This window comes from Brachionichthys hirsutus, chromosome 1 (assembly GCF_040956055.1).
Source record: "Brachionichthys hirsutus isolate HB-005 chromosome 1, CSIRO-AGI_Bhir_v1, whole genome shotgun sequence".
NCBI classification, from domain to species: domain Eukaryota; kingdom Metazoa; phylum Chordata; class Actinopteri; order Lophiiformes; family Brachionichthyidae; genus Brachionichthys; species Brachionichthys hirsutus.
Window position 1 is genome coordinate 8367437 of NC_090897.1, and position 15299 is coordinate 8382735.

The following is a 15299-nucleotide window of genomic DNA, read 5'->3' on the forward strand; positions in this document are numbered from 1 at the left end:
TGCATGAATAAAAAAAGAAGTCAAAGCATACAACAAATAGAGAGAGAGCGAGCTTAGAGTTACCTGTAAAGTGTCTTTTAAATCACAGTAAATTTAAGATTTTGGTAAAATGAGGTGAAACACAGTGAACTCTGACGAAAGCCAGAAAATAAAGCCACACATGGAGATAATTCAAGCGTGTTTTAGTTTGACGGAGCAGAGGAGGGTGCGATCAATCCTCACAAATTGGAAGGGAGTTTAGAGCGGACAGTTTGAGGTTCTAGATCTAATGAGTGGGCAGCAGAACCCCTCCGTAGAGGCAAGGCCAAGGAGGCCCCAGGTGCCTGAGTCTGGTTAGTGTGCCCTGGTGACATCTGGACTGGAGGAGTCATGCGCCCCGGCACTGAGTGACAAGTTCTGGGCACAAGAGTAGGTGAAGAAAAGGGTGAGGGGTTATATCCGGTTTCTACTGAAAAGTGAGGGGAATGGTGGCCCAATACCTGGGTCACCTCCTGGGGCAGAGATGGGTGTGAGGTTGATAAAAGTTTTAGATCCTCATAAAAGTGGCTAAATGGAAGATCTCTGCCTGTAAGCTGTGGCTGGCTGGGACGATGTGGAGAGATAGAAGACTGGGGCATAAGCAATGAAATGTTCGAGCCTGCACAACTCGGGGATTCACTGTAGTGGAAAGTCCTTCCTGTCACTGGGCTTTGATTGGTAGGGCTAGGTGCCACCGGGGTAAGGCAAGGGGAGGCATTTGCTGAACCATACTGGGCCAAGGAAGCCAGGGCAGATCTCTCCAGGGACATCTGGTGAGGCAGTATTACAGATTGGAGGGCTGCTATGTTGGAATGACTGAGTGAAGATGGGGAGTCCTCTACTGGCTGCTGGCTATGCCGTCCTCGATTTGGGGAGTCTTGTGGGGGTGAATGAAAAAGGTTTAAGCCACTAATATTCTGTCCTTCCTCTGCCACTCTCCCCTTCTGCAAAGGGGCCAGTTGAGGAGGCTTTGCATGTGGCTGACTATGGGGAAGCTGACCAGTCAAAGGACTGGACAAACTAGTAGACGTAGGACTTTGACAACGGGAGGAAGCAATGAGTCCAGTTTTAATTCCAACAGCCGTACTGCCTAAAGGACAAATAGACCCTGCTAAATGGCTCCCCATTGCCCCTCCTGCTGCACTGTCAATAGGTCCTGCATTCATTTCTCCCACAAGCCAATTTAAACTTCCTCCTAAGTGGTTAGTTGTTGATCCAACAGAAGCCTTTCCCAGCAATCCTGTAGGATTCAATATCATTGAATCACCAGATGACCCTGTTATTGGTCCGCCAGAGGCCCTCACAGTCAATGCCCCAGAAATCACTTCCATTGACCCATCATAAGCCTTCCCCAAAGATCCTCCAGTGGTTGTCAGTACAATTGACTCTCCAGAAGACCCTCCCACTGATCCTACAGATACTCTCTTCACTGATCCTCTTGAAGTTGCTCTGATTAATCTCTTGGCTACATCTCCTACTGATCCGCAGGTGACACCCCCAATGGATACACTAGATGCCCCACAAGGTAGCTGTCCAAAAGCCGCACCAATGGCCTCTTCAGATATCTCTCCAGTTGATTCCCCTGCAATCTCTCCTATTGATCCACCAGTTGCTCCTCCAAACACAAAGTGCCCTCGAGGAGTAGCCTCTGTTATTGCAGTTGTAAAGTCTTCTCCAGCCCAAGCAGTGTCTTCTCCAATTGCTCCTTCTACAGACCCTCCAACTGCTCCACCTGAAGGCCACCCTGTTGTACCACCACAGACTCCAACTGCCCCTCCACTAATTCCCGACCCTGTGTTTTCACCTGTAGATTCTTGGAGGAAGATATTTGAGAGGGGAGGGGTGTTGGAGCGAAAGGGCTGTTGATTTTGTGGTTGTGAGTGTAGCTGGGCCAGACTGGATGAGGGTGAACCAGTGGAGAACAGTCCAAATTGGAAGTTAGAGGCCCCTCCTCCACTGGGCCCACACACAGCCCCTGTAGGCCCACAATGGTCTTTGCTTGCTAAGGCCTGTTTGCTAGAGCCAGTTGCCCCAGTACTTGATGTTATATGCTGGTCCCGAAAAGGGGCTTGCAATGACATGTCCACACCAGTGAACAATTTTGAAGGTGTGCTTGAAGGAGAGTCTCCTGCTGAATCCGGAGTTGTAGTTGGAGGAACAAATGCATGAAACTGATTAAACTGTTTGGAAGGGTCCTTAACAGAGCCAAGAAGAGACACTGGAGGCCTTAAGAGAGCTGGTGGAAGGTGGGGGTGGTGTGTCAGGGCAATGGCTACTGATGTGGTCGCTGCTGCTGCCTGCAGAGGGGCCTGGATGAGAGGGGCCCAAATGACGGAGGTAGGTGATGGTGGAGTCTGGGGAGGGACATTCTGCATGAGGTGAGCACAGTGGGCCATGTCCCTGTCATGCTGCACAATCTGTTGGATGATTGCATTCTCCTGGTAGTTGAGCACACCAGAACTGAGGTCATGCTGCACCTTGTGTTGAAGGACTGAGTTTTTCTTGCCTGTGAAGTCAAATGTACACACAAACACATATGAACAGATGTAATCTCAGAACATCAAATCAAATCACAACACGTTACTATTTTCTTTTCTCATACAGTCTTCTTTTCCACCACAGGAGCATATATGGGCTTTGAAGCTCAAGTTAACTGTACACAAGGTCAAAAAGAAAAGCTGAAGTTGACCTCAAAGTCCAGACGTCAACATTGAATGATTCTAGTAGCAATGACAGGCTTAATTTACATCAGCACCATTTTTTCCAGACAAAAAAGCTCTGAAACCAAATGATATTACTAATGCAATTAGGACCAGATCAATCTCTCATTTTCTCTAATGACTGTTGGCAGATTAACAGAGGTGTTCCTGTGAAGTGTTATGTCTTCGTCAAACCTCCTGACCCTGCATCACCGAGACGCTTCCAACCAAAGGGCAATGAGCCAGTACTTAATTTTTTGGATCATTGCTGAGTGACTTTTTTGGTGAAAATAATTGTGGAAATGAACACAATGTCCACATAAAGGACATGCATAAGAGACAATCTTGCAGAAACATTGCTATCAGCCCACAGCATCTTTTCAAAGCAGCTATTTTCCACAAAGAAGCCCCCCTAAAGCAATTTCTCTATCTTCCATTCTAAACATAGCTAAGGATAAAAAAAAAAAAAAAAAGAGCATGCAGTGAGGCTGAGTGATGCTACACACGGGTCTTTATGAATCTTTCATCGGCTCGGGATGAATCTGTGAATAGTGATGGATATGGAAAGAATATCAATTTTATGTGTGAGAGAAGTCACCTCGGGATTTCAAGACCAGAGTTCTTGCTAAATGTTTATATTCAGATGACTTTTGTAAATGGCTTTGGCAATTATTAGTGTTTTCTGAAAACTATGCTTTTGTCTAGGAGCTTTGGTTTGTAATATCTGTGTCTCCTCTATTGGTGGTGGTTTACAGACATGTGGAAGTAATTCAAAGCAGAAAAATACAGTAATGCTATTCTAACTCAAAATCTAAAACTACTTAATTTAGATTGAAAGCAAGCTTTATTGCAAAATATAAAAAAAAATAAACATTGAACAATTAGGCAAGTTGAATGTTAGCATTTTCAGATTGAACGTTTTACTTTCTTACCAATACGGTCCAGCCTGTCCAGGGCAACAGTCTCAAAGGCCCGTCTCATCATAGGATACTCTTCCAGCACCTCATTGAAGTTGTCAACAGAGAGTGAGTATAGACGGCAGTATGTGTCTGCACGGACACTGGCTGTCCTTCTGCCACGCGTCAGCAAACAAATCTCTACAACGAAACACAACAATAAAAAAATAAAACACAAAAAAAGCAGAACAATTAAACCCAGAACCTTGTAATTTTAACGCAGGTGTATAACTGAACTGTTGCCTGGCAGACATTCCATCCATGAGAGTTACTTCATTCATTTATTTTCTAGTGGTGGGGTTTGGAGCCAGGAAACCCCCCACAGACACAGGGAGAACTTGCAAACTTAAACAAACTTAACCCAGGGACCTTCTTGTGTGAGGCAGCAGCGTTACACACTGAGCCTACAGTCACTTCAATGATACTAATGCTCGCATGTTAGTATCAAGGAGCTTTCAATGCTGCTTTTTAATTCATAGCCAATTAAATGATCGCTTAATTTCAGGTCTACAACAGCAACAGATACAAAAATGTTTTGTGAAAAAAAAAATATATTTTATGGTCATCACAAAAAGGCTTGAGCAAAGAATACACAAGTTATAAAAAAAAAAGACATAAGAATGTAGGATGACTAATAAAGCTAAAAGAGAAGAAAAAAGGGAAGGGATGAAAAGAAGTGGTAAAGAAATACAAGGCAGAACATTTATGAATGTGAATATCGACATGAACTGGGGAAGAGCTGCACCTTTACGCTGTAATTTGAAATTATTATCTTTATACTTGACTATTATTTGTTAATCTAAATAGGCACTTGATAATTATCATTACCCTGATTACATTGAATAAATGAACTAAAGAGAAATTGTAATTCTGTGAGTGTAGAAGGATCCTAAGGTTTAAATAAACACGACACAGTTCTTATAACATTTAGATTTTTAATATATTCAAAGAAGTGACCCAGGGCCAGCCACTTCCTCTGGATGATATTACAGCAGCTGGAGCCAGATGAAAGTATCAAACTACTTGTTAAAAGGCATCAGGAAACAGGAAATGACATCTACTCTTTTTAAAATGATCCCAGACCTCTATGAGGTTGTTAAATCCTCAATTTTAATGCTTCCAAAGCCCATTCAGAATATAAAGAAAGTTACGTCCACTGGACTTTGATTGGGCTGTATCATTTTTGATGATGTACATCCATAAGATCTTAATGTTTATGTGTTTATATTTTCCCGGCACACGGCACGAGCTTCCTTTAACAGTATGTTAGTGCATGTGTTGCATTGGTGGGATTCAGTCAAGTAGCCCAATGAATTGCACAGAACACGCATCATGAACTGGGGAGGGGACATTTTTTTTAAGGATGACTGTGTCAGGCAGCGACATGATGAGTTAATTTTCCGAAAGGGAAATAACTTTCACTTAATTAGCCACAGCATGCTAGCCATTATCAGTGATGGATGCTGTTAAGAATCCGATCTTCACTCTGCCATTTGATATTAACAAGGACTAAAAAAAACCACCATCACCATACGAATTTAAAACGTAGATGTGCATTTTGTCAACCTTTCAATATGATAAAAGCAAAGAAAAATCATCTGTAAAGATGATTTCAATACCTTACACAGAGCCGGCGTCAAATTACATGTAAAATGTACTACATGGAGGTTGTGTTGGTTTGCATTTGACTGCAAACCAACACAACCAATACAGACTGCAGACGTATTCTTCCGCTCACTGAGTGTGATGGTTTGAAATGATTTGACAGGAGTGCGAATGAGGATTATGCGCTCTACTGTATATGAAGCATATGCATAACCCAATTTGTAGCGCGTTCCTGTAAGTGAGCGCGTGTGTGAAAGAGATCGTGGATGAATAGACAATGACAAAAGTAGCAAAAACAACAACGTTAATGTGACAGACTAAAAATACCATGCCCTTCTGTTTATGTGTGTTTATGTGCACACTGTACATTTGTGTTTGTGTACTGTAGGTGTGAGCTAGCAGGGGAGCCCAGGCTGTAGCTGTGCTGGGGGTCCATTTCCTGCAGTGCTGCCCCAGAAATACCCTCTGGAGAGGAGCTTCATGGCTCTGCCTTAAATCCTCTTGTCCTGTGGCTTTCAGGATGAAGACAGCGCTGCCAGAATGAGGCAGTGAGCTGAAGTGAACCCTCTGGCCTCATCGAATTGTCTCGCAGAGGACAAGTGAAACCTAGCTACTTAGCACTGTAATCTGAGCTACAAGTACAAAATAATAATTAGTATGAATTTAAAAAAATACATGAAAATAAAATGTATGTTTCTAAGGGGTCCCGGAAATGTACTTTCTTTCTGCAGGTGCCCTGGCCAGGAGGGCTTGTACCGGTATTCATTTTTTCTGGGCAGATAGGGCATGTGATATACTGAAATATAAGAAGGCAGTGACCCATAATAACAGCATGCATCTACTGCTGAGAGCTCACTTTTGCATTACACTGTTCAACCTGGATGGCTTTGGTGAGTAGTTTGCGAGTTACCTTTAAAGGGAACATATTGTGAAAAAAATCAATTGTCCCATGTTTCTTTCTCTTGGGAGAATGCTACAATTATTTTAACTGTTTATAAGTGAATACTAAAATAACAGAGTTGGTGCACTGAGCTATGATCTTCTATGAATTTCTAATATCCAATATCAATAGCTCAGAGATCATTCTCGAAGAAGGGAAATAGTATCAGAGAATAAAAGGCAAGACTGTCGAATTAGTCAGTGAGTAGTTCGTATGGTGGGACAGCTTGGTCAGTGATAAAGTAAAGTGTCCAGTGACATGCTCTGGAAAAGCTCAACCAGACTCAAATAAATATTATTTTATGCCTCAGTTTGTTAGTCAACTGATGCAGCGCCTCAATCTTCAGACGATGCTACACCGAACTGAGACGTGCAGCTGGGGGTTGACCTCTCACAAACTCGATCAGCCAGGGCAGCCCGTCGGCAGCTCGATGGCTCAGTTTGGGCTCAGAGAGGGGGAAGAAGGCAAAATGCTAAGACAGTGCAGATGAATATTATTTAGGACACAAATCCCAGAAAACAGAGGAGACTCCAAAGTGCGCAGTTAAATTTCTGTCAGAAACCACACACTTGCTAGGTCTTGCTGTATTTCTTCTAACCCACACGCACAGAGGTTTGACCACATGCTGTCGGTCAAATAATCAGAGGAAAAGTAAGTATTTAAGGGATGCAATCAAAGGCAGCTTTTGATAAGCAGCTCTGACTGGCGTGCAGGGTCACCACAGGAACACTGAGATCTACTCCAAGAAAGGAAGTGGTGCCATCTGAACTTGCAAGACTTCAGTTCCTGCAGGCGACAAAGGAGGAACTATAACGGACACAATTACTGACTCTGGGCACTGAGAGGGCAGCAGAGATGTTTGCATAAGTCTTTCAATACCAAACTTTGAGGAGGAAAAGCACGATGGAGGATGCAATTCTTCTTTCTGAGCCCACAGCAGGATTGACGGAGCATGCTTGGCAGTGATCCATGTGTCCCTTGGCGTCAGTTCTGCAGTCACATTACATTTCCTCTCTCCACTGGATCGCTGCGTGCCCAGCCGACGCTCCCACCCAGGACATGTCATGTCCACTTCAGATTTTTGGCTCTAAGGTTTGAGCTAATCCAGCAGCCAGCAAATTAGAGCAGACTGCTGAGTATATAATTGTGTAAATACTTAAAGGTCATTGATAAATTTGAATTACAATACATGAGTTTACTGAGATGATTATGATCCCATCAGCTTGTTGTTTACTGTACAGTAAACTGGAGCCTGCTGATTAATGAAAAAGCTCTTGGATGACTAGCAAGCTTCCATATTCTGTACATACTATGGAAAACACTGCTTTTGAGTCCCTGCCTGCTGATTGTGACAGTCTCACAGAGATCAACATGCACCACACGGTCCTGGTGCTGATACTGCACACATTAATTTCATGAATGACTAGCTAATGTTTGGTAACAAATTCCCAGTGGCTATACCTCACAAGCTCCAGCCCATACCCCCCCCCCCCCCCCCCCCGCCCCTGAGGAGTGGCACTGCCAGGAATAGGCATAGCATAATGGAGTCAAAAGCCTACTGCCTATAATGTGCGGGGGGGAATTAATCACAGATCCAAGGCTCGAGATTGAGGCATGCAATGTAGCATCTATTTGAAAAGTAGTGCATTTGAATTGTTCTGTTTAAAGCGAGCCTACTCCTGTCCTACTCACTTATGGATGTAGATGCATTGTAATCAAGAGGACACTCCGTTCAGCAGCTTTGACTGACAGAATGCCATAAACCGTGTAATCGCAATCATGCATATGCTAGAAATAAGCCTGTAAAGTCACTGAGCCTCTCTTTGAATTTCAATTCTATACTTTGCAGACGAGGGAACATTTTGGACAACATCTGAGACAACATAGCCCCGAAAAAACTGGGAAGAATGTGTCCAAAGTGTTGATGAGTGTTGGGAATATGAAGAGATCGTTTTTTTTCCCTACCATCTCTTCATTATTTCTGTGGAGCCCTCCAGAGACGGGGCAAGGAGATGGGCTTAAGCAGGGAAAGTGTAATTAAACTTCCACAGGCCAGGTCATGGGCTGTTAAAAGCCATGCCGCCATTTCTCATTACTTAACGGCGTCGTCTAAATGATATGCTGTCACTGGACCATTGAACTGGTATTTGGTGAGGGCAGCATGGGAGCATTGTCTTCATGTGTCAGTTGGTGCTGTGGGACCATGACGGGCTGCACATTATCTTAATATGATCACTAGCATAACAGCAGTTAAGTGAATAACTCACGATTGACTGATAACTCATGACTCGTGATCGTTGCCCTCGGTTACATAGTGCTGGATGTAATTTTAGAGCTTTCTGACCCCTCTGCATGTTTCTCAATTTGCGCTACTGCAGCTGTTTTCTTAACTTACGATTGACCCACATTCAAGACAGTGCAATGATTTGAGATAAAGGAAACGTCGTGCATAAACCATGAAGCACAATTTGAGCTGAGGTGACAAGCTCCCCACACGAAGAGCAGCTTTCTTTGAAACCCCCCTCCCAAAAAAACACAAATCATACACCCATTAAAGCTAGTGCACAATATCAGCTCATCTTACCTCCAAAATAGGATCCATCTGAAAGCTTGGTCTCTTTGTTGCCTTTCGTTAATACGCCGACAACACCATGCTGTATGAAGTACATTTTTTTGCCAATGGTGCCCTCCCTGATGATGTAATCACCGGGCTGGAACACCTCGAACTTCAGCTTGGTAAGCATGGATGTAACAAAGTTGGGGTCAGCATTGGCAAAGAGAGGCATGGACGCCACCAGCTTTCGACAGTTAAAGTTGATGATTTCCTGTGAGGGCAGACAAAGAAAGCTGTTAGCAAGAGCAACAGAATGGAGATGGTGCCACAACAACGATGCATTGACACGTCACAGCTTCCAGACAAGGTGGCTATTAGAGCAACAGCAACAGATAACATGCCAGTTGTTGTAAGATGTACTATGTTCTTCTTTGGATTTGCTCTTTAAAAAAAATCTGAACTGAGGGAAATGTCAAAGACAAGCTTTTGATTGCGTGGCGGCTGCACGTGCAGACAGGAACACTCATCCCACCTCTCGGAGCGGCTCGTTCAGCTCTCCCAGGATGCTCTCCTCGTCAAACATCTTGCCCTGGTAACGGTGCTCGTAGTAGTCATGGATTCGCTGCCTCATGTCTGCCGGCAGCTTGTGGAAGGACATGTATTGCTCCACTTGTTTGTACTGTGGGGGGGGGGGGCACAGAGGCACACAACAAGTTACTCAAAGACTGTAGCGCTGTGGAACCGATACAGGCACCAAGGTCAAGACACACAAGGACATGGAAGACTGATGGTCATGTGGGTCGTTTTTCAGTCATTTATATCACGTCTCTCATACAGTCTGTCTCAGTAGATGGAAAGCAATCGGGCATAATGCATTTCAATCATTGGGATTCCTATTTCAAGTCGTTACAAGTACAGGAAAGTAATGCGATGTGTAATCATTGACACAATGCGCTAAGTCATCCTGACAATCTGGAGGAGCCTGTAAAAGATTCAACATTGTTGATGGTCTGGAAATATTCTTGAAAGTAAATAGGTCCCAACAGTATTCAGCTGTACAAGGGACACGCTGTAAATTGTTCTGCACTTGCTAAGGTTTAAAATCTTAGATCTCAGAAGCATGATAATAATGCATCTTTTTTTTTAATCTGGCCTACTTATTTCTAGACTTAAGTAACCTATTTTATTTATTTATTTAAATATTAACAAAGAATATGATCACGCTGCACATTTCACGAGTATATGGCAAGTATTCCTTGAATGTAACATGAGAAGAAGATACATTCATACCATTATTTAATTCGCACCCACTCATGGAACGTAAATCACACAACTGGTGCAGGATACAATAATCTATTGAATTCATATTGAATTGGAGTTCACTAAAGAGAGACTGACAAAGGAGGAACGTGATGATGAGAGAGGGTTCAACAATATAATGATAAAAACCCTACTGAGATCACATTTTAATCGTCTTGATATATCATTAAAATAATTCACATTTTTACAATTTAAGGAACAATCAAAATCAAAGATTTAAGGCAGTATTTCCTGAGAATGTTCCAGTGAGTGCATTAAAATTATCCTCCAGTCTTTTTTCTTTTATTGCATTGAAATCTGTTGAATATATATTGAATATATCTATTGACTCTAGGTGGAGGTGCAGCTCAAAGCACATTTGGAGGACTTCCGCAATAATAACAGGCAAAAGCATTGACCTTTGTAAAAGAGAGAAGAAAAAACATTCATGAGGTAATGCTGGAAGTGCTCTTTGATCACTAGATCCATGCTGTCAACAGCTTTACTACTCAATGGCATAGATGACCCCAGATGCCTCCTTCATTGATATCCAGCTCTAATACTCTACTCGCCACTAATCTTGGAGGAGATCATCAAAAGACCAATCTTTTGGAAATATAGCACAGCTGTCTCCTGAACGTCAGATTGTTTTTTGTGAAGCAGAGAACCTGTCCGGCTTTCTGCAAGTCAAGAGATGTGAGTATCGTTGTTAAGAAAAATATACTATATATATATATATATATATATATACATATTGTCACCTTCCCTTTCCTAGTGCGTTTGAGCAACAACTCAGATTGTGCTCTAGAGTTACACACTTGGAGTACAGTGGACATGCTGGTGACTCCACTTTGCCCCACATGTGGAGGTTAGATGGGCTCGGAAGCACATCGTTTACCACCTGGAGGAGGAATTTTCATCCACCTAATGCCAACTTTCATTTAAACAATTTGTAAATTAGTTCAGTGGAAACAGGTTGTTGATCAGGAGGTCTCTAATTATCCAGAAAGAGTAAAAAAAAAAAAAAACATGTCAGCAGCTGCAGTTTTCCAACTGTCCAACTGCTTCTACAAATTTGAATTGAATCCATAATAATGAAGGGAAGAAGACGCCAATGTTGCTTTGTATTAAACTACCTGTGAAATTAGGCAACAGAGTTTGCCGTCAATGCAGTGTGTCTGTGCATTGCAGTGTGTCATGAATGTCAGACTACTTTAACCTGAACTGTCTGCGCTACATGCCAGGTTAAAGATGACAGGTGTGACCCACATTTTGCATCTTACATGGGGGACATAAAGACATTAGACATGGCACAGCATGGATTATCATCTTTAGATTTTCTCCCAAGTCATTTTAAAAAACACAGCTAACATGTAATACCAACATTTATCCACAGCTTCGCAGCATGACGTAAAGCATGCCTTTTATTCCCCTATCAAAGGGAATTAGTCAAGTGGAAAATGCATGATGATTTCCCACTGCTTTTATATTGATGAGTACATCTGTAGGTCAGTGTTTCACTAAGCTATTTCATATTTAATCTGATGGTTCTAAGCGGAGAGGCTGACAGGTCTGTGAAGACATCATCCACAGGGAGACTGCATTCTCTTGTAGTGCGATAGGTCGATAACACGCCCCGCGACAGGGAATTATATGAGTTCTTTACAGCTGCAATCACTGTCACAGTGAAAATCCTCGTTTCCCTACTCACCTGGGAATAATCAAATCATAGTCAGCGTTAAGGAGGTAATCATCCACCCTCGGCCGTCGTTGACGCCCTCTGAAAATCAGCGGTTCGAGGCTGCAGTGTGACTCTTTAACATGCAAGTAGGTGATGAGAACCATTGGACGTGTTCTTTCTCCCTGTCTTTCGTTGCCATTGAATGTATGAAGACAGATGATTATGTATCTACTTACTTTCATTGCACAAGGAGTGATACCTTGTACTGTGATGATACCATGTACTGTGTTTCCAAAGGTATTGATAGGGGATTGGGATGGAAGAACAATAGACACAGAGAGCCTCTTCACCCTCAAATAATCAGCTTTAGGCCTCTTATTAACTATTCCCCATAGGCCATGTTTAATTGCCAGGTGTTGATTAGAGTTTTAGAGGAGAGGGACTGATGCAGCCTAATGCCAATTCCGTCTAAAGCCATTTGGGACTAGCATGCCACAACATGATACTCATACACAAGTTCTTTCTGGGCAGCCCTGTTCTTCAAACACAACACCCCTCAGCTATCCCACCATCCAGAATATATATATATATTGTAGGAAATTTCCATACCAGATGGAATTCCACAACCTGATTACATGTCGACATAACACTAGGAAGACACAACATTTATTTCAGTATTGCTATGACTGATTTTCATTGAACGTCTCATTAGTGACGTCACATAACGCTGATCAACAGGGTTTAAGATTGGACGGGGCGAAGACCGATGGACTGAAATGATGATGAAGCAGAAATAGTCTTCATTCAAGCATGGCGCGGACACGAGAGACATGCTCGAATCGCAGCGCTGATATCTGAACCAACTGAAACTGATCTGTTGATTATATAAATCTCTAAATCGTAATCCACATTCTCCTCATTGACTACGCACCCACGAGGGAGAACCAAATAACCGGAAGCGGGCTTAGAAAACCCTAACAATATATATATTAAATCAGACAGCATGGCTGCTTCAAACATCTTATCTAGTCTGTAAGTAGTATAGGTAAGACAATGGATCACCGGTTTGCAAAAACATTTATGAAATTATGCATGCCTTTCCACTGTGGTGAGTCACAGTTTCAATAAGTATTGGTTTGCAGAGAACAGGAGTGGCACACATCTTCTGCATGCTCAATCATATACAGACATCTTCTGCTCCCCCTTTGTATAAATGTGCTTGTCTTTGTGTGATAATGTTTTTGAATAAGCCTCTGACATAAAGGAATCACAGGATATGGCCCTTTGTGTTTGGCACAGTTTTACACAATTCATTTTGCAGAGCTCAGATTTGGATATCACAGCATCTGCCTTTCAAATGTGACCTCGTATAAACACCAATAGCAACTATAACAATAATGCACATCTTGGAAAAATGGGAATCTCTTTGTGGAAAATGTCGAAACCATTGAACCATGATCATTTTCAATCTCATTTTCAATTCAGATCAAATATGCCTCAAACCTAATCCATGCAGCGAAATACCCCGATTCTATTCTACAGATAGAAATGCATATATTTCAATATTCTGTACTCAGGGACTTAATGTGCACCCACAGATTCACGTAGCGGAATGTAGAATGACAATTATTGTAATACAGACACTTTATCTCAGTGGGCGCATGCTTCAATTCACAGAATCTTTCAGGCATTTTTCATTTTTTTGGTGCCCCATGGAATAGAGCATTCTATTCAGATAAAGATTATACTCAGGCTTTCTAATGATAATTTTCACCATCATTGACAACAAATCTTATTTCATTTCTCGTGCTACTGTTAATTTAATCTATACAATTAGATTCATTCCCAGCCTGCCCAGATTATGTCTAAATGCAACTGTTACCCGGACATTACTTCTGCATGCATGCTAATGGAACAGACAGCCTTCCATGTTGACACCTTTGCAGCACAATGCAAAGGTAATATAGCACCATGCTTTTATATCTCCTCTCATCCACACGTGATGATTTGATTGCAGTGTATTGCACAACTACCAAAAAAACACAGTGATCTGTGCATGCAGATAGTCACAGTTGATTCCCATGCTACTTTGCAGGATTGTGACGTATGCAAATGCTGCCTTTTTGTCTTTCCAACACAAGGATTCCGAACTGCAAACAAGATAACTATTTCTGCTTACCAACAACCAACAGCAAAGAGGATCCAGGTTCCATATAGTTGACAATGTAGTTTGCAAATTCAAATTCCTATGCATGGATTGAATCGGCAAGTAACCTGGAGTATAAAAGACTCTGACTCTGAACCACAAGTGGCAAATGACAGTAAACAACAATAAACCCACCAAAATAACATCATCATACATTGGCCTTGTTGCTTTAAAAGGATCTAGTGTTACTTAAACTTATGAGACAGCAAACATCAGCCATTCTAAGAGACTAACTTGGTGTATGACGGCAGGCTGCTGCATTCTGGGTGTCTCAGTGATCAGACTATCCCTAGGCTGAGTCCCAGCAGACAGGAACAGATGTCCCCGTCGCAGTGGTCATCAGAAAGTAGCCACCTGTCCTCTCAAAACTCCAGGGATCGACCCAATGGTATTTCACAGTGTGCGGATTATGGTATTAATTTAACATAGAAATTAACTAATGAAATGTACAGGATGCAGATCCGATTGTTTCACAGCTGGTACAAATGTAGATGACAAAAGTGTTTGAAGGAAAGTAACCCTTCGATACAGAGAGGAGGAGTTGGTAAAATACAGTGTTGTGTTGCCAAAGCTATATGTGAGAAATGTGATGACATCTAGAAAGCATTCTATCACTAAGGGATGTGGAAATATAAATGGGAGAATCAACATTCCTTCAAATCAATGTCAGTCTGTGGGTAAATGACTTCTTCAGAGGAGTCTTTTGTATTTATTTTTTACTTTTACCTGACTCGGATAGGATATTCTTAAAATGTGCTTACGAAGGTGATTCTTGAAATGGCTTGAAATGAGTCAAGTCACCTTTAAATCTGAACAGCAGACAAACTGGACGATGGTTTATTCTCCCTTCAAAGAAGAGCTTCTCATATCAGCAGCAACATGCATGTACTTATTTGTGTGCTCTACTTCATGGACCTTTTAGCTGTTAAGAATTCAAGCTGTTACTTCATCCAGTGCTCTCATCTATGAGGCCTTTCTCTCGAACTTCTTTCATTACCACTTTCCCTTACAGTCTCGTGAGGTCTCTATAGCCCCTCCGTCCCTTCCCTTGAGGTCATCCTCTCCTACTTCACCCCTCCACAGACAGTAGGCAATGTGGCGGCCTGGCAGTTCAGCTTATTATCGCTCACGCTGGGCTCACGAAGGGCATGGCACTGTGGAACACAGCTCAGCCTTCACAGCCAGCTGTCTAGGCTTTCCTTTCACTGAGGAGGATGTAGTTGCTCTCTCTAGTCTAGATGGATGGTTCCACTGCAAAAACGCAGTCAGGCAAAGTTAAAATGTTGCCTTGCAGGAGTGGATGAAATGCACGCCTAATTGCACTCAATTGAATCCCTAATT

At 42.4% G+C, this 15299-nt stretch overlaps 1 protein-coding gene across 1 annotated transcript in view; it reads right to left on the bottom strand.

The window, feature by feature from the left end:
- Nucleotides 1-218: 218 nt before the first annotated feature.
- Nucleotides 219-15299, bottom strand: part of LOC137905509 (potassium/sodium hyperpolarization-activated cyclic nucleotide-gated channel 3-like) — a 39730-nt gene continuing 24649 nt past the window's right edge. Inside the window, exons 6-9 of the mRNA XM_068749790.1 lie at nucleotides 9305-9451; nucleotides 8803-9043; nucleotides 3650-3814; nucleotides 219-2524 (exon numbers count right to left, since the gene is read on the bottom strand). Of these exons, the coding sequence (XP_068605891.1) occupies nucleotides 219-2524; nucleotides 3650-3814; nucleotides 8803-9043; nucleotides 9305-9451 (2859 nt within the window). The remainder of the gene's footprint in view (nucleotides 2525-3649; nucleotides 3815-8802; nucleotides 9044-9304; nucleotides 9452-15299) is intronic.